A 19,875-nucleotide genomic window follows, 5' to 3' on the forward strand; every position below is an offset into this window, starting at 1 on the left:
CGGCCGATGGTAAATAGCAATTGCGAACAAAAAGCTCGTCGAATTCGGCCCGGGATCCTTAAATACGAAGCGTTAAGCGTAAGAAGCGGTGTTCCCCTCGAGGTGGTCGCGGGTTCGGTTTCCGGCCGCTCTCTCTCTCCCTCGAGGCGCCCTGTAGCAAAAAGCGGCCGCGTATACCGCTCGTTTGGGTGCGTGTTACAGAATCGCCGATGGTCGATATATTAATCCGGAATATCCCGCACCGTACGCAATGTGAGAGAGCCCCTGTGTAGAGACCGCCCCTCGTGCGCAATCTATCGATTAGTCAATAAATCTTCTCTTCATTGTCTTTACGCATTATGCCTTTGCGCCACCAGCATTCCAACCGCCTTTCACAGAGAGAGCATCAATATAGCAGAGAGTGTGGGGAGAGAGAGAGAAGCGAAGGGAACAGAGTGGCGCCACAGCGTGCATTGAGCGAGGAGCACCAGCGAATTGGGCAGAGTGACACACACACACACACACACGCACGCACGCACGCACGCACGCACGCACGCACGCACACACACACACACACACACACACACACACACACACACACACACACACACACACACACACACACACACACACACACACACACACACACACACACATTTTTTAGACTATACACAATTTTTTAAATTCAGCTGTGGCAGATAGCATGATTCCAGTCATTGAGCTGCGTTACTCAGAGGCGTGGATTACTTGCGTGAGAAATAAAAATGCACAATGTGCTAATTAACAAGAAAGATAACTACCAAACGTTTTAATTAAGCACTTTATGGCAAATATTGCAATTTACGAATTACAGCCGCTGTGTCCGCAAGGCGTATCCACTTTGGAGAAATTGTCGGGATGACATGAGTATCGAAATATCATTTCTGAAAGTGGGGGATGAAATGAAATAGGTGGGCGTACCAGTTGCTCTTGGGCTTGTTTTGTGTTTCTGGTTCGTTAAAAAAAAAAAAAAGAAGAAACAAGCAGTGGTGATTTAGCGGTGAATGCGAGAGAAGTGCGATTCGCATTGCGTCGAACCTCTTTGAGGTCCCGGATCCACGATTGCATTTTTACCATAAGTTTCGCGGCGCAAATCTCGAAACCCATGGATACTCACTATTCGTTGTAAGTGGATGCTGACTTGAAAACTCATTGGCTAACCATTCGTGAATTGGTATACGTGCTGCAAGGCAATTAATTAGAGAGCTAACTGCTGAAGTTTTCTGTCAATTAGTCGATTATGAATGTCGATCTGTCGCGCGAGCAATATCGGTCACTTAGAATAATCCAGTACGAGGACTGCAATTCCGTTGTCTGCTACCGGCGATTTTTTTGAAAAGTTCTGTGTGGTCTTATACTAGAAGTATGCCCGTATATACCGGTTTTCTGTGTCACATGTTGCAAGATCTATACCGACCGACCGAAACGTTAATATAGATGTGGGATGATCGGGCATGCGAATTCACATATGGCCACGTGTGTTCCATCTTTGTATTTCCCACCGCTTCGAGCCAGTATACACAGAGGCCGAATGAGCGGGGTTCCTCTTTCTCTCCGTACGCGTGAAGTCGGGACGTGCATGCCTCGGGAAAGTACGTGGCCCCGAGCTGGCGGCATCTGCGGGCAGAGAAATACCTCCCCAGGTCGGTTCCCCATGCGGACTGTGCAGCGCGCACATTGGTGACGGCTCGGATGGCGGCGCGTAGTTCTCGCCCGAGTTCGCTGCTACATAAGGACACACGTCACGAAACGCCCAGTAATTAACTCGCAGCGCAGTGTGCCCGGCCTCGAAGTTTATGACATCGTCGCAACCGGAGGTCCTTCGCCGCATCCTGCGTGACATACGTGCTCCGTCATTTTTTTTTTCCATATTTTTTTTTCCTTTTCATATTGCTTATACGGGCTTTGCTGTTTTTCGCCAAAGTCTCCAATTCCACGTCAACGTGCAGACACCAATTTCTAGTGTACGCTCCCCCTTCGTTTTTTTTTTTGTTCGATTTGTTTCTGCTGGTTTGCAGTGCCCCGTCTTTTGTTTGCTCGTTTTTCTCGCCTTCCAAATCCTTCGGCGAATAATTTTCCCTCTTTCCCGGCAAACGCGGATTTTCCGCGTTCGCCGAGCAACGAACGCGGAAAATCCGCGTTTGCCGCGAAAATTTCTTTATCGCAGCGTGCGCTGCGTGTGTGTACGTGAGCTCGGTTCGGTGCCAGTTTCGTGCCGAGTGAAAAGAAAAGCGGTGCAGGTAATGTGAGAGAAAACAAAACAAAACGAATAAAAGTGCGAGAGAAAAACGACCGAAAGGAGAACACCCCGGGCAGGCGAGGAGGAGGACGGCCGTTCGCAGGCCGATGCGCTTTTCGCCGGAACGCCGTTGCGCAAGCGCCGTTTGTGGTCCCATTAGCGAGACGGTGCGTCGCGCGTACGGTGCATTCGCCAACCGTCCGACGACGTCAGTTTAGCCCGACAGGCGAAGCATCGACATCGGTAGCAAGTAGAGAGTTTTAGAATAGGGGCCCCAATATTTTGGGGCCCCAAAGAGCTTTGCGGGTGTTAGCGTTTGCAGATAGCGTCTTGCGCTGACAGCGCCACTACGGCGTCTAAGAAAAACGATTAAAAATAATTAAATAAAATATACCATCTTATGATATGAATAGTAATGTTGACTTGCGTGTATTCGCGTTTAATTACAATTTATAGGTTATTCTTCAAGCAGCAAACAATTAGTTGTGCTGAGTTTGGAGCAACAAAACCAACTTGACGTGCCTTGACCAGCCGAGCTTAGCCGTGTTAGGCCTACGAGCCATAAGATCCACACTCGAATTCGGAATCAGCGGCGTCTAATGAATCAATCTTCATAACACACGCTAGTTGAGAGAAAGCGATAACTGCAGTCACTTCTCCTAGCTTGAGAACTTCACGCATTACCGCGAATCGAACCCAGTTTGGTGCTAGGTTAGAGCCGTCGCTTCGATGGGTGCCGCCATGTTTGTTGACGCAAAGCTTTTGGGAACGCTATTTGAGCTCCCGCTAAATCGGTGAAATAGCGTTCCCAACGCAAAACCCAAACGCAGTTTGCGTCTCGCGCATGCGCAGTGGCTTCGACGCTATTTCTTTGGGGCCCCATAACGTTTGGGGCCCCTATTCTAAAACTCTGCTTGGAACTGCGCGGTGCTCTCGCCAACGGTGTCGTTCCAGCAGAACTTCTTGTTAGGCTAGTTGGTGCATGTTGCTGAAGTACTAAAGCACCAAACAGACGACACAAGAAGAGACACGGACCGTTTCTCTTCTTGTGTCGTCTGCTTGGCGCTTTAGTATCTCAGTAAAGGTGCCGTTGCCGCGGCGCAACACGCCACGCGTGGGCAGAGTGGTTCGCTTGCATGCCCGCTGGTGCGCGTGGGCGGTGCACACTCAGAGGGGGGGCAAGCGAGCGTCTAATTTGCTCGGGTCGCCAGTGGCATCGGCTTCGAGGCCTTGGCCACAGTGCGCGCTCACGTACACGGCGAAGTTCTAGGTGGAAGTTCGTATGCGGGCTGCCCCAGCTCACTTTAGCCAGAGTTTCAAAATATGCCGGTGAGGCGACGCGACCTAATGCGTCTTGCTGACTGTATTTGTACGGAGTAAGCCGCACTGTTTTTTGTTGTCTGCTTAACTGCATAATTTGTCGCGCGAAAAATTGCTATTAGAAAGTTGTAGAGCGCTTTTCAAAACGCCACATTAGGCAATTTCTAACTTTATATCTATTAGGCATTAGTGTTTTTCCCGCTTAGCGCAAATGCCCGCGAAATACAAAAGAAACAAAGAAATACCACGCTACATACCCGCTTGCCCGTCCTGATTAAAAATTAAATATGGGTTTTTACGTGCCAAAACCACTTCCTTATTATGAGGCACGCCGTAGGGGAGGACTCCGGAAATATCGACCTCCTGAGTTTTTTTAACGCGCACCTAAATCTAAGTACACCGGTGTTTTCGCATTTTTGCCCCCATCGGAATGCGGCCGCCGTGGCCGGGATTCGATCTCGTGACCTCGTGCTCAGCAGCCCAACACCATAGCCTCTGAGCAACCACGGCGGGTCACGTCATTATTGCAGCGCTCCCAGCGTTTCTCGTACAAACGAACATAGCACCTAGCAGCGTGCGTGACGCAGGTGTCGGCTGTGCGATTTACGCCACCGCTGTGCTTCCCTCGCGGCGATTTAGGATAGAGACAAACAGACGCATCGGCAGCACAACCGGCTCAATGCTATGTTCCTTTGTACGAGAAACGTACAAAGCAAATAGTAAATAGTTGGCGCACTAATGTCATAGTAGGAACTAATAAATTCTAACCGAGGCTTGAATGCACTCGCGAGTTCCTCATGAAAACAAGGATGACGCTCGCAGGACCACCGAGGAGACAAAAAAGAAAGGCCTCTAGAAAACCGCGCGCTTTAATTCCAGGCGCGTGGTGCCGGCGCACGGGGCTTCGCTTTCGAGCGCGGATCTCGTTGCGCACGATCTCGCGTTGTTCTCTCACGGCTCTGCGAGTTCCGCTTGGCTCAAGCGTCAGTCCGAGCTGTAGCTTAAACTCCATCTTACTGGGATACACCGACGACGCTGGTGTTTGGTGCCCTCTGCCGTGTGACGGGGCCTGCTTTGCGAAAAATAAAGATAACGCCGCCAAACGGAGGAGTACGTGTGTGGCGCAGAGAGAAACGTGACAGTGACCTCTTACACGACTGACGCTGCTCTCGCAGCCTGAACTACGTCGTTGTAGACTGCTGCTGCTACTCACTGCAAAACATTCGGGCAAATCCCCACGCAATTGTACACGCGAAGCAACCGCGGATGTGTAATTGTGGCGCGGCCTTCGAGGCTCGAAAGAACCCTTAGCAGCTGCTGCTGTAGTGCGTCGTCCAGTCGCCGAGTTATGCCGCAACTGCGATCCGCGCTTTAACGATATACATGACGAGTGGGTGGGCTGCGCCGCGTGGTAGGGCGTCGTGCAGTGAAGCCCGATTGCAAGTGCGAAAATTGCCGTGGGGGCACGCGCTAGCTGCGACCTAGTCGTAGGTGAAAACACGAGGGCGCACGTTTTTTAATGCGCTACCATTTGGAGTGTCGAAGCGGAAAAAAAAAAAAAGGTGGGGAGCACGCCTGTAAAGTGCGGGAAGGCGATCACGCAGTGGAGATATGGAGGAGATGGGTGTCTGCGTGTAGTGCAGCTGATGGCGGTCTGCGCTTTGGACCATCGTCAGAATTCGCTCCTCAGCAGAGCCCCCGAACGACACTTTACAATGTGGCGGTGAACGCGGTGTAAATCGTGCATCCAGGGCCTCAAAGAGCTGCGACGTAATGCATAACGCGCTTCTCTCGCAGTTATACCGCTAAATCGTTGCAGCATGATTTTCTTATGGGGGGGAGCGGTGCGTCTTGGATTTCTCGGCGTAGCGATTTGGACACAGTTGGCCCATCCGAGTTGACGATTGGAGAGCACGTAGCGCAAAGCACGAAATTCAGCAAGAATGGGCGCTTCTTTTACGATTATATCCGACCGCACTACAAGAAACCTGAGGAGCATTTCACACGATCAAATTCGGTGGCAGGCGCATCTTGCACCGACAACGAGGCTGCTCTTGTTGTTAACCTTTGCGCACCTTTCGGTACCTTACAATTTTCGTCGCTCGGCTTGCCGTGAAACCGCGGGACGGCACAGTTTTAAAGCGGAAGCTTTACTGGCCGCGAACTTGCGATTTCGCCCTGGCCGTGGTCCGAGGAGACACATGACGTCACACCGCGTTCCTCGTCGTTGCGCTCGCCTCCGCTCGCTTCGCCAGCTGTGTCACATGCCTGATAACATGTCGGAGGATTGAAAAGGACAGCTCGCGTGCGCCGCAACCACAGTTGAGGCGACAGTATGGACGGCGACAATTCTGATCAGCAGGAGGAGGCCTGGAATCGACATCGGAACGAGATGAAGAGGAAACGAATCGCCCAGGAAACAGACGAACAGCGCGCCGAACGACTGGCTAAACGCCGCAACATAGCTAGACAACCACACTAACCTGGACTTACAATCAAGATTATAACCAAGGCTACCCATGCTATGCCTTAGCTTTCGCTACTTATGTCCTGGCATAGCCGAGCTAAGCCACTGCCAATTGTCTTGCCTGGCACGAACGCAGCGCTCCCGTCGAGCTTGCGCGCTGGTCCGGGCGGAACGGACAGCAGACGGTGTTCGCGCCAACGTTATCTCACGTTTCGCTAGCTGGGTGCGCCGACGAGCACGGACGGCGTCCCGTCGGTCTCACCTCGCGCGCTGCCGAGGTCACGCCAGCGTGGCGATAATTTTGTGGCGAAGCCTTTGCATTCCTAGGCTTTCCGGCGCTTTTCGCATCCGTCAGTGGTTGCCCTGACCGCTCACGAATGCGAAAAGCCCCGAAGAGGCATCTGGAAAAAAGGCCTCGCCACAAAACATCGGCCCTGGTCGCGTGGTAGGGCGAACGACAGTTATTGCATTGCGTGCTGCATCGCACTACTGTGTCGCACCCGTGTATAGCTAGCAGAGAATACCGCCCGACCAAGTGCAATGCTACGCCTTGCTGCCGCTTTCAGTGCTTCGCCCTATAAACGAAAGTGCCAAATTGCCTTTTACGGTGCTTAAGGTGTGCACTGTGGTCGTGTTTCTTTCTCCGCTGAAAGTGCACCACTGGTGTCGTATTGCTTGCTTTTATGTTGTCTGTTTACTGTGGGGTCAGCAAAATGCTTTCTACAAACCAAAAGTCATAGTACAAAACAGACAAGAACAATTTCTTCTGCATTTTCTTCTTTTTTTTATCTTCTTCTTCTTACAGTTATTAGCACTATTATTCAATATGAAAAGACACACATACAAAGGACAAAAAGGGAAACAGGGTTGGCATGCACAGGGCATGCACTCTCCTGTGCCCTCCGTATTCATTCTTATCTCCTTTGCACTATGGCTTGAGGGAGATACCCACTGTGCCTATAGGCATATATGACACGGACCGCTTCAGGGACCCTTTAAGTTGCAGGTGGCTGCCTGAACAGTGGCATTCATAATGGTGGCACAGAAATGCAAGTTGTACTCTCATCAGCATAAATTCACATTTGTTCTTCATTTTTTTGCATTCAAAAGCTGTTTTCTTCAATACAATTGATAAACACCGGTCAGCTGTATTAAGCCATAAAGGGCTGTCACCTGTATTTACTCATCGCTCTTCTGAACACCTTATTTATGCTTCCCATAGACAAAGGCGAGCTGCTTATAGGTCTCAGGAAAGTTGTTTTCTAATTGTTTGGGAGAAAGGAAATTTTTGCATGAATACTTAAGCTACATCTTCAATTATAGGCCGCAGATGACATAGAAATTAAGACATAGTCAGGACGGTCACCTATGCAACTGATCAGATTGTGTTCCATCAAATGTGGCTTGAGTTTTGTGGTTTGAGGGCTGCTGACATTTGTTTGATGGCTTTTGTTTGATGGACTCGTGACAACTCTAGCCAGTTTCCATACTTGCTTCACTGGCACAGCCACGGCAGCCAGTGATGTCAACTTTGGGTCTCCTTCACTCTTTGCGCTGTAGTTGGTGCTGCGTCACATGACTACATGTTGGTGTTACACAATTTTCTTCCAGTCATGGGAACAAGGAAGTGTTCTCGTGCCGAGGCATCCAGTTGGCGGTGGACTGGTTCAAGGCCAGGGGCCACACCAGCATCACCGTTTTTGTCCCCAGCTGGCGAAAGGAAGCCTCGCGTGCGGAGACTCCCATCAAGGGTGAGCTTTTGGCACATTCCCTCGCATGGCAGCTCGGCTGGTCACATTCAAGTGAAGTTTTCTTGGCAAATTCTCCCCGACTTTCCTGACTGTGATGGTGTGACAAGCATATGTGACGCCCCCTCAGTGTCATGCAGCACATGTGCGTGAGACCATGTGCGTGCATGTGCCACTTTTCATTATGCCACAGACACAGGAATGACACAAGAAACACAATAGTCAACGTTAATCGCGGTCATTTGAGTACATCTGTCCTCAACACTTTTCTCTACAAGTATCACCTTCGGCCTCGAGACATCACTGCTTTGATGTCTCGCAGTGTGCATTCGCATGAACTGCTTGCTGTTTGCATTTCTGCTTAGATTTCGAACGGTGTGGTGCATAAACATAAAAACGCAGCATCACAATATCATTGTGACTGATAAGATGCACAAACATAAACCTGACTCGAGACTACACATTGCATAGATGACAATAAAAATAATTGTATGCATCATATTTCTTTTTGTGGCATTCATGTAGCCTTTTCACAGAAGTTTTGATTCACAGAGATTCCAACATGTGCATAGGATATTCGTTTTTTTGTTGTTGTTGCTTTGTTTATAGCCCCTGATTATGCTTGTGATCAGCAATGGCAGCATCATATAAGCCATCCTTTGCCACCTTCCATAAGGTCCACTGCTGTATTTAAGAGTCTGTTGTGTTCATTCTTCACTGAGCAACCTCAGTGTAATGTGGATGAATGACAGGTCCTACTGTTGTGATTAAGAAGGTTTAGCACTTACCCTCCTTCCTATTCAGATACACATGCAATGCAGAAGTGCTCTTATGTAGCCAGTGATCAACCAATTTGAATGGAATTTGTTGAATTTAAACGACAATATTAAACCCTATTAACTGTTGGGAGCACATTTGCTTAGGGGTTCAGTCCTATGAAAACTGCCAGAAACTTATTAAAACATGTAAAGCGTCAGTTTACAACTTTATAATGGCATAATAGAACAACTGCTGCCATATCGCGATTTCAAGAACCGATTCTGTTGGGACGTCTAAAGCAGACAAATTGTTACTCATTGCTTTAAATTAAATAACTATTTTGGGATCGTTGTGTTTGTAAAAGCCACATTAGTTGTGTAACTTGTTTAGTGCCAAAGAGATGTTGGGAGACCCTACTAAAAGACAACAGAGAGACTTCAGAAAGATCAGTGCCCTACACTAACGACTTCATCTTCATACGTGCAGAAATATTTACAAAGTAATGTTGCGGGAACTGTGAGAACAGTCTCGTTCACTTGAGTCACTAACTCGGCTCACACTGACTGGCTGCAGTAAGTGACAGTCATTTCTGACTTCATTCGCTCGTCCCGTGCAGACCAAGAGATCCTTCTGCAGCTCGAGAAGGAACGGCTGCTGTTCTTCACGCCCTCGCGCAACGTGGGTGGCAAGCGCATGGTGTGCTATGAAGACCGCTACATCCTGAAGATGGCCGCACAGACGGGTGGCGTGGTTGTGTCCAACGACAACTACCGGGACTTGGTGGCTGAGAGCTTAGACTTCAAACGTGTTGTTGAGGAGCGCCTGCTTATGTACACATTCGTCAATGACAGGTTCGTTGGCGCAGCTTCTCACAATTACTACTCCTGAAGGTGGCGCATGCGGTGCTGTTGTGCATGTAGGAATGCTGGGAAGTGAGAGTTCGCATTAGAGTCTGTACTTGGACAGTGTGTGTGTGTGTGTGTTTTTCTTTAATATTATTATGTAGGAGTTTGTTATCAAAACGAAGTGCTTGTACCATGTGTACAGTTATGTGAAATGTAAACAGTAACCATTGGCAGGTCACTAAATTCAGAGCAAGGTCAAGCACGTCTGCATTCACTGTATGCTAGTTTCAAATATTAGTATTACTTGTTTTGTTATGAGCAAGCTTACATGAGGTTATGGGATAATAAAGTCTTGTTATGCAGTTTTTATTTAGAAATCTATGATTGTGAGCATGTTTTAGGCCAAGCCACATTCAACACAAGCTAAACGTTCAATAACCCACCGTTTCCCTGGTGTCACAGTTCCTTTAAGAAGCTTGCAGAGACAGTGGCCCCAGATTTTCCTCTAGCCATTGTAGGAGGACTCCACGCCCCTGTTGAGACATTTTCCTTTTGAGAAATGGATGACCCATTTCACAGCTGTAGCTGTGGAACACTGTAGTGGGATTAAAGGGACCCCAGAGGCCAGCATTTAATAAATCCAGATCATTAGGTTACCCTTCTGGAAACCTTGCAACTGTCAAGAGATGACCAAGTTGCAATAACAAGTGAGGTTGCAAATAACAAGTGGAGAGGCTGCATAATGCTCATGCCATTTAATTTGTCTACGGTGAATGGGTACTGTTCTGGCAGTCTTGGAGGCCCTACTCTGCTGGGTGCCATGTCACGTACCAGCACAGAGAGCGCGCCAAAACGTGAGTTGTGGCAAGTTTATTACTCCAAATTTTTTACTGAGATCTCGGTAAAATTTTGGAGTACACTTAAGCTTTGCCTTTAAGAGTGGAACGCCATAGCATTTGAAGATCCCTGACCGCTTCTTACACTTCCCAGCAACTGCAGCTTATGTAACCATAATGTTTACCGGGAAATGCTGGTACTGAATGCTATGCATGAAGGCGAGCTCTCTGGCAGAAATGCAGCCTCTTGCATCCTCTTGCATGGGCCACGGATGCACAAAGGCGAACGCCATCTGGAGGTGTTGCAAGGAACTACGTGCGCCGCTCTATGAATGGTAGAAAAGCTGGAAACGGGCTTTGTGTTGGAGTTTCTGCATAACAGAATTATGTTTAATCGTATATCCAAATTACAATACGACACTATCATGTCTGTAGGTTGTGTGTAAGTTGTACTCTACGATTTTTCAGCCGCATTTTACTTTAAGAAATTCAGTTAATTCAGCAATGTCTGCGCTACACTGAAGCCCTGCATGGTTGGGTATGTGTGGTTTGAAATGATTTTTCACTTGCAAGATGGTCGACGTTAGATGCGGAACACCGACACCAGATTTTCTGTGACACGGCGCCCTTAATGCTATAACGTTAAAAGTGATGCCGTGTTCACTTGTGGGGAAAACAGCTACCGCTTTTAGTGTGGACCCTGTGGTTCAGCTTCACTGTCCCATTATTAGTGCGTAGTGCCGTGTTCCAAAGTCCCTGTGCATGCAGGTTCATGCCCCCCGATGACCCCTTGGGGAGGCACGGGCCCTCGCTGGATGCTTTCCTGCGCAAGAGTGGAACCTTGCCTCCCGAAGGACCCCCGAGCTGCCCGTACGGCAAAAAGTGCACGTACGGCAACAAGTGCAAGTACTACCACCCCGAGCGTGGAAACCTGCCTCAGAAGTCGGTCACCGAGCGGCTTGCCGAGCAGGCCCGCCTCCAGCTGCAGGAGGTCAAGGCGCGCGGTGCCATCAAGAGCCGCGACTCGTCCCCTGGTGGTGAGTGAATGCACCCCCTGAAGTATTTGAGAAGTCGCGTGTAGGGTGCGTGAACTCACAAAGAAATTGCCTAGTGTGCATTTCTTATTGACTGCTCTTACGTTTGTGTTAGGCGCCAGTGGCTTCTGGTTGGGTGACATCTCTGACTGGCATGAGCACTTTATGCAGATCAATGGTGAAAGCACCGGTAACAACTGCCAGAGTGATCTGGGATGCAAATTTGTTTCCACCTTCACTTAGTCACCATTTGTGGTGCTTTGAGAAACCTCCGCACAAGTCCCCAGCTTTCAAGATCATTTAGGGTACTTTTTACATGTTTAGACCATAAAAGGTCCAGGTGCAATATTCCTGAGATGTCCTTGATAAAAATATTGAAAATGAGACCTCGGGTAGAGGGTTTCTCCTTAGTGGGACATGGATATTGACATGATTTAGATATTGCATGCTGTCCTTACTGGACAGTAGTTCATTCCAGTTTCGTGCAACTACATTGTGTAACCTAGTCGTGGTTCTTTTTGCTGCTTGCATTCACAAAGCAGACATTTCTAGTGTACGCTGCGAATTTATCCACATTGTCCCACTGGGGTCACATCGTGGCAGACGCCAATGTCTCTTATACGTGTCACAAATCTGCACAAAAGATCCTATTACTGTTAGATGCTGACGTGGTGAAATTGAATTATAGCAGACTGCTTTGAGAACCTAGCACAAATGATAAGCAAGCTGCACATCACAAACAATTGGGCATTAGGCAACATTCAGATGGGAATACCTTGCCTTCTAGCAACACTGCCTTACACTTGATTTACATTCATATTTGCTACAAAACACCCAATTCAGTGATTCATCCAGCTCTGAACAATCCTGTGCATCGCCAAGTTATAACCAAACTCTTAGTAGGCTTATACTGAGCACAAGGGTAACTGACAGCAAACCCTTTTAAGGGCTGTATGGTGTATGGTGGTGCAAAGGTAGAACACACTGGAACACTAACATGAAAAAACGACATGAGCACAGATACTAATGGTGGGACCTTGGAGGGTGAAACTCGGTGCCAACTCAGTGTGAAATTTCGGTGCAAGAAAATTTCACTGAGTTGGCACTTCACAGTGAGTTCAGATTATTGCATTTCTTTTATATAAAGCACAAATTACAGGATATTTATATACAGGAGGGGGTCTAGAAGTCAAAGACTGCAATGGGACAAAAAATGTGCAAAATGTGGAAGTTAAAATGAATTGAATGGAAATGAAGGTTCATTTTTATGTGATATACATGAAGGATGACAGGAGTAAAAGATGCACTGTAGCAGCTTAATTTACTAGCTCCCACTACCTCTACAAAGGGCTGCAAAGCAGTGACATGTAATTTTGAATGAAAACTCAGCTTGAAATACAATACACAAATAGTTACTATAATAATAATAGAACTGCATTATTAGTAAATTGTGCGAATGAAATGCAGCACTGTCTGTCAGGGCTACGGTGAGAGGCACCTTTCACCATAGTGGTGACAGATAGCGCCACCATTCTGGTGGACCCATATTGTCGCAGAGATTGCGAAACCACTCACAGATGATTTTAAACAAGGCGCGCCCCTTTTACCTGGGGTCCTAAACAAGCAACGGCTTTCTTAGAGTTAACCACACTCGTCACGACGTCTCCCATTTCGGCCCACTTCGACCCATCAGTGCAAACCGAAGTCCGCACTGATATGAGCGGTTATTGCCCAACATCAACGTGGAGTGAACTACATCATTGCTTATGCTAGCAGGCTACTGTCTGCATCGGAGCGAAATTACTCAATTGAAGAATGTGAGTGCGTTGCTGTTGTACGGGCAGTTGCAAAATTTCGCCCTTATCTGTTTGGCTGATCGTTCATAGTACTTCCTGTTGGCTCACCTCTTTGAAAGATCCTCAGGCAGGCTCGCATGATGGGCACTGCGCCTGCAAGAGTACATCTACACAGTGGTATAGAAGGCCTGCACAAAGATGCAGATTGCTTGTCCCACTACCCTGTGGCTGCCTGTGACTCTCTGTGCACTGAATCTATCCATTGCGTCTTTTCCATGAGCGAATAGCTTAACATCACCAACGAAACGTGTCGGGATGCCTGCTTAAGAGAAATAATCGTGCGCCTGGAATCCTCTCCCAGCGACCCCTCTGTGCGCATGTTCACCCTGAAGGATGGTACCTTAAATCGGCGTAACGTGTACCCTGACGGTCCTGATCTTCTCCTCGTTATACCATCACACCTGCGCTCCAAAGTTCTTCGTGAGCTTCACAACGCTCCAACCGTTGGCCACCTTGGTGTCACTCAGACACATGACCACGTGCGCCGTCCCTTGTATTGATCTGGCCTAGCCCGCCGTGTGCAGTGTTATTGTCAGCGCCTGCAAGCTCTGTTAATGGCAAAAGAAACGGCGAAAGAAACCGTCTGTGCTTCCTGCTGGGTATCTTCAGCCAATCGACGTCCCACCTGAGCCCTTCTTCCGTGTCGGTTTGGACCTTCTTGAACCTTTTCGTACATCTGCTTCAGGAAACGAATGGGTTGCCGTCGCTACCGATTATGCGACGTGCTACGCAATGACGCAAGCATTGGCGGCCAGCTGTGCTACAGACATGGCGGTTTTTCCCCTCCGTGACATAATTTTGGTACACGGTGCCCCATGTCAATTGCTGACTGACTGAAGCCATACCTTCCTGTCAAAATTCATCGATCGACAATATCCTGTGCTGCTGCTCCATGCAGTACAAGATCACCACGTCATACCATCCCCAGACAAACGGGCTCACCGAGCACTTGAATTGGACCTTAACTGACATGTCAAGTACAACAAGTACGTGTCAGCTGACCACTGTGATTGGGACCTTGCATAGCCATGCGTGACGTTCGCATATAGTTCCTCCAGCCACAACACTGCTGGATACTCTCTCTTACACCTCTTGTTCAGACGGGAACCAGCTTTACTGTTGGGTACATTTCTTCCTTCCCCTGCAACTTCAGCTAATGATTATGCATGCAGTGCCATTGCACGAGCTGATTACATGCGGCAGATAGCCCGTAGTTGACCTGCTGCTTGCCAAGACTATCAGAAGCACCTCTATGACCAGAGACATTGCGACGAACATTTTGCTCTGGGTGCCCTCGTGCTACTTTGTACCTCTTTCCGATGTATGGAGCTTTCCAAAAAGCTCCTTCCTCGCTACACGGGCCCATACTGCGTCCTTCGACAAGTGACTGACGCCACATTCGAGATCGAGCGCCAGTCCCTCTACATATTCTGTTCTGTTGTCCACCAGCGTTGTCCACGTTTTGGAACTCGAGCTTTACCACCCGTTCTCTGCTGTGGGTCTTTAGTGTTGCCGGATTGAGGCTTCTGCCGCCAGGGGTCATGCTACATGCTACTCGAAGAAGCTGATGTCGACCTTTAGATTTAGTTGGACGTACCCATAAGCACTCCCTGGCTGATCTAAGGACGTCGATGTGCCTTGCTTGATGTTGGCTGGCTTCCATGTTGGCCAGTGCTTGCTACCCCTTGTTAATACACGTTGTAAATAGTTTGCCTTCTGTGCTCCCACATAACAATATTTACACTTTTAAGGTGGTGTCGCCACTGATGATGTGCAGTTTGTATTTGCTGTGGAAAAAGAAGGGTGGGCAGTGCATGCAAATGTGGTATTCACCTAAATGTTTACCACTGCGAAATGCCATCCCTGTGTGAAACTTCAGTATGAATTAGCCAGTAGTTTAGCCGGGAAAAACAAAGTGAACCAAAAGTGGACATTCAATATACCCATAGATACACTTCTAGAGAAAAAAAAGTAAAAAAAAAGGAAAGTCCCAAACTTTATGTTGCCAATTCAATGTTTTCGTGTTATCCTGTGTTCAAGCACACAGAGCCCTCCTATCGTTTATGAAGGCGACAAATGTAGAGTACCGACTAGTATAGCGTACCATTTTGCTCAAATTTTATGCTAAATTGTGGACCACTTGCCGGGCATTAAGTGCCACCCAATATGTGTGGCACGCGTGCAAGTTTTATTCTCATGTTGTTCTTCACTCCCCTCCTCCCCCATATTAAAAATTTTCCCTGATTCTTGATATCTCTCCTGTTCTTCGTACGCTGTTCTTTTTCTCTGCACTTTATCTCTTCTAGAGCCGACAGGCATGGTGGCCAGTTGCCAGCTAGTTCTCTTCCTCTTCTCCGTGATGGTTTTCGTGTGTGCAAACCAAATAAAAAAGGAACTATATAACACTAAGATGAAGACATCTGTTATGTGCAGCATCTTTTTCCTAAGCATAAATTATCATTTACTTAATACAGTAATTGCTTGTAGCAACTTGTAGTAATAAATGAATGAATGAATGAATGAATGAATGAACTGTTACCACACCCTCACTAACCAGGCACACATTGACTAAATGCATTGGGTTTCACGTCCAAGTGCTGACACCCGTTTAGACAACAGTGAAGAGTGACTGGCTCTTGTCCTGCCATTCCTGCCTCACAGGCGAACTGCTCAAGACTAAAAGCCTGCCACCAGGTGCGACTGAAGCGATGCTCCCCAAGAAGAAAGCGCCGCTCTCTAGGACTAAGTCGTCGGTGCCACCTCCGTCGGCGTCTCTGCTGGGTGCCGACCTGTTGGAGGCTGACGGTGGAGGCCACTTGTCGGTGGCAAAGCGGCTCTCGGATCCCGACTCGGGACTGGGAGCATTCTCGCTGCCCAAAGGGTGAGCTGCCGGAATTGCCCCACACGAGAGAAGCCTAGCCATCGCCTGCCCTTATGGTGCCTGTAATTTACTGTGCCCAACAAAAGCGTGGTTGGCAATGTCTTAACGTGTAAGCCAAAATATCCATCAAGCAAATAGAAAAAGAAAGAAAAGAAAAAAAAAATTGCTGAGCTTGGCAAAACTGAGTGTGCTTAAAATTTTTTAAGGGTACCCTGAGACACTTTACTGGCTAATCATGGAATGGCCTTCCTATCAAAGCATGTCATCTCGTGAATCTCTTAGCACAAAAAAAGAAATTTTGAATCCTTCAAGTATAAGGGGAGTTATTGCACCGATACGTGACTTCATTGTGGCACCCCGTGGTGGCCACGGTAGACTACACCATGCAGGGCGTCACTGCTGTCTCTCAGAGGCCACACCCAGCAGATGCATATAACTGTGCTTCATTTATTTAACTCGAAATCAGCAATTATATAGTACTGAGAACCTTCTCATGATCACGAAATCAGGCAGTTGCTGTTAGCGGGCCCAGCTGCTTGCGATGACATTGCATGAAAACATTGCAGAAGCGAGAGCAAGCAATTTTTCACTGTTTTCGACACGAGATTGCAAATTCCCTGCTGCATGTAGTGTAATAATATTTAGCTCACCTGTTCACAGCCCCTCTGAACATGGATCAGCAACTTTTTCTTACTCTATGTTCAAAAAGGGTATGATGGCCTCTTTAAGCGGTGTCATAAAAAACATTGTTTATTAAGAGGGTAGAAAAAAAAATAGTTAAAGTGACCCTAAAGGCAAATATTAAGTCAATGTGGACTGGTAAAATACTATTCCAGAAACCTCACAGCGCTTCTTTCGAGCCAAGAAAAGACTTAGTTCAAGAGAAAATCGCATCTGAAGGGTCCTCATACCTTTCGCGCAATTCGAATGGTCGGCCTCCCGACCGAGGGAGTAGTGACCTTGCATATGCCATCACAGCCCTTCTTGCCGTTGTTGAGTAAAACTGCCCCCGATAGAAAAAGCTACAGTTTCTTGCGCAAAGCCGGAGCATGTGGCCACGGGGAAACCGAACCAAGACAGTACGTTGGAATCGCCACAGCAACTGGTTTTGGTCAAGTGGCGGGGACCGTTCAGCCATCCCGCGACATCACATGGATGTAGGATTCCCTGCTACTTGTAGTTTGTGTGAGTTTCTCAACCATCAAAACCAGCACAGCACTACACCATAATGAAACTGCTGAAACGCGAAGATGTGGGCAGCACAGAGTCCAGCGAATACGAAATCTTTCGACTGCCCACGTCATTGTCGAGGGTTACGTCAGTCAGTTATTTTTCCTAACCATCAAACATAACTGGACAAGTAGCATTTTCTTTCGTGTTATAATGCATTGCGATTATCTTTTTATTTCGAGAGGTTGAGTGACAGAATTATAATGAGGAGTGCCTACATCATCGGGTTACTACTTAAATGGCCCACGTGATTCGCAAATCGTGTCCTGCATTTACCTCAATTTCACGGTTACTAAAACTTTGTTTGTGATAATATTGACAGCTTAGGCATTCTTGAGCATTAATCTATGACTTTAGCTTGAATTCATATTTGCCTTTAGTGTCCCTTTAATGAAGAGTTCCTATTAGTGTACAGGTGAACAGGAAGAAACCCTAGCAAAAAGCAGGCAGCCTCAACTCCAGTTGACGTCTATGTAAAGCGAAGCATTCTTGGAGTAATTGGCTCATGAACCATGTGTGTGTGCATATGAAGTGCGGTTTTCAAGGCATAAATATTAGTATTGTATAGCAGCATGTTATACGAAAACATGATTTTATTTACAGTGAATTATAGACAGGCTGAACTTTATATATGCTTACTTACATGCAGTACATCTCACGCACACACACACACATGCATCTGTGGCGTTCGGTGTTAGAGGCCAGATACGTACCACAAAGGCAGCCGCGTATGCTAGCATGTTGGGAACATTTTACACCAGATTAAAGCTTAGAGTACTTAATAATTGACACTCCGCATGGTGGGAACATGTTTGCTAGGGAAATTTGGGGCGTCCTTGTCTACTCTTTGACGAAGCTCATGCTGGTGTAGCTTGTTGTAATTGTGTTTCTTTCCTTTCCAACCTGATATACACATCAGGCTGAGGGAATGAACATCTCCTTCACCAACATGGCACTTTCGTGGTATTACATATTGCAACATGCCCATAGCTGTAGCAACTTGCCTAGATGCATCTTGAAACTGTAAAAGTGCACAGAGACGAGAAAGAAGAAAGGAATCATAAGGAATTTAACTTTCTTGATAGTTAGACTTTTTAAAATTTGTAATGTTGCCTTCAAAAGCTTTAAGCCATGATCCTTGACACAAATGCCCAACACTCCTGCTCTGTTTTTCGCGTGCATACATTTGTTTCCTCTCAATAAAATTTTTCAGTTACGAGTAAGTGCCTCGTCCAGTCTTCTCTCTTCGTTCTCGTCTTTGTGTGCTTTCGAAGTTTCAAGATGCAAGTAAACCAACTAGCTCACTTGTTCATTCTGTTGCCTAGATGACTTAACGTTAACGAGAAATGCATAACTGCTTGAGCAATGTCATAATGGACTTCTTTTTGCAGCAGTGCAAAACATGTTGGCCTTGTGTATTCACTGAAAGTTCACATAATCAAACTTCAAGTAACTATATAGTTTTAACTCCTCCGCGACCTTCTTACCATTTGCAAATTATCGGTCACTGTAGCCACGAACACGAGCGGCCAGGTTGGTGGTGCAGAGCTCGACCAGACAAACACAGTGCTATTATTGCAGTAACAAAGTCTATTCTACATCTTCGCTTGCGTAAATTTTCAGCAGCAGCATAATCATGAACATGTTGCCTATAAAGTTATTTTTTTCGGCAAGAACACTAAGGGGACATAAAACGTGTCTACTAATAAGGCATTGTGGTTAGACCAAGTGTCACAAGATGTTGCTGCCAGGGTTGCTGCTGCCGTACACCTCTCTGGTAACTCAGGGAACCACAAATGGTAAGAACTCTGTGGGCTCTCTATTATCTGCTCGCATAGAGTGCTGCTCATTCTAGCAAAGCCTTACCTGCTTTCAGATTTTTCTTAGACCACGTAGTAACCGACTGCTGCCATTTTTTTCATCCAGGAGTCCCGTACTGTCGCCTGGCGGTGCAGGCAGCAGTGGTGACGACACTCTGGGCAGCGGCAACCTCCACCGCAAGCTCCAGCGGCAGCTCACGCTCAACCCAGCGTGCGACCCACGGCTTTACCAGATGCGGGCCGCGGTGTCTTCGGGCCTCGTTCCGCCACCTGCGGTGAGCCTGGCGGAAGCCGTGCACGGCCGTGCGGGAAGCCAGGAGAACCTCCAACACCGAGCTCTGGGACGGCTGGCAAGCGACTCTGGCCTGGTCGCCACGGCTGGCGGAGGTTGGAGCACCCTGCCCGGGGCACACACGGAGGTGACGCGCATCGCCAGTGCGCCAGACTCGACACGGCAGCAACGGTCACAGCAGGCGGCAGCAATTCAACGCCTCAGTAGCACGTCTGACACCAGGTCAGCATGAAGCTTCAGCCGTTGAGAAAACGTTAACGTCGTAACATACGCGACGCCTACGCCTGGTTTTTGCACGACAATGTGCGGGAAGTGGTGCATTTTTGGTGATGCATGCAATAGCACCATTGCCCTTGCACACATGATGAGCAGAGCCCGTGTGTGAGATGTTGAGACTGAGTGTGTGTGTATTTACTCATTGCAAATGTTAAATGCAAAAGAAGTAAAAAAAAATTGTGCAGAAACCGTCGGCGATGATTGCCTATCTATGTGAATAGCCCGAATGAATTAGTGAGCAAACGAACAGACAG

General features: G+C 47.7%; 1 protein-coding gene across 2 annotated transcripts in view; it reads left to right on the forward strand.

Moving 5' to 3' along the window:
• The window catches only part of LOC126522298 (uncharacterized), a 140,876-nt gene that overhangs the window by 110,777 nt on the left and 10,224 nt on the right, over positions 1-19,875 (forward strand). For both annotated transcript variants that reach the window (XM_050171021.3, XM_050171022.3), the window contains exons 4-8: positions 7,656-7,795; positions 9,168-9,402; positions 11,001-11,269; positions 15,784-16,003; positions 19,160-19,567. In XM_050171021.3, the coding sequence (XP_050026978.1) occupies positions 7,656-7,795; positions 9,168-9,402; positions 11,001-11,269; positions 15,784-16,003; positions 19,160-19,567 (1,272 nt within the window). The remainder of the gene's footprint in view (positions 1-7,655; positions 7,796-9,167; positions 9,403-11,000; positions 11,270-15,783; positions 16,004-19,159; positions 19,568-19,875) is intronic.

The sequence above is a fragment of the Dermacentor andersoni genome, chromosome 6, assembly GCF_023375885.2.
Source record: "Dermacentor andersoni chromosome 6, qqDerAnde1_hic_scaffold, whole genome shotgun sequence".
NCBI classification, from domain to species: Eukaryota; Metazoa; Arthropoda; class Arachnida; order Ixodida; family Ixodidae; genus Dermacentor; species Dermacentor andersoni.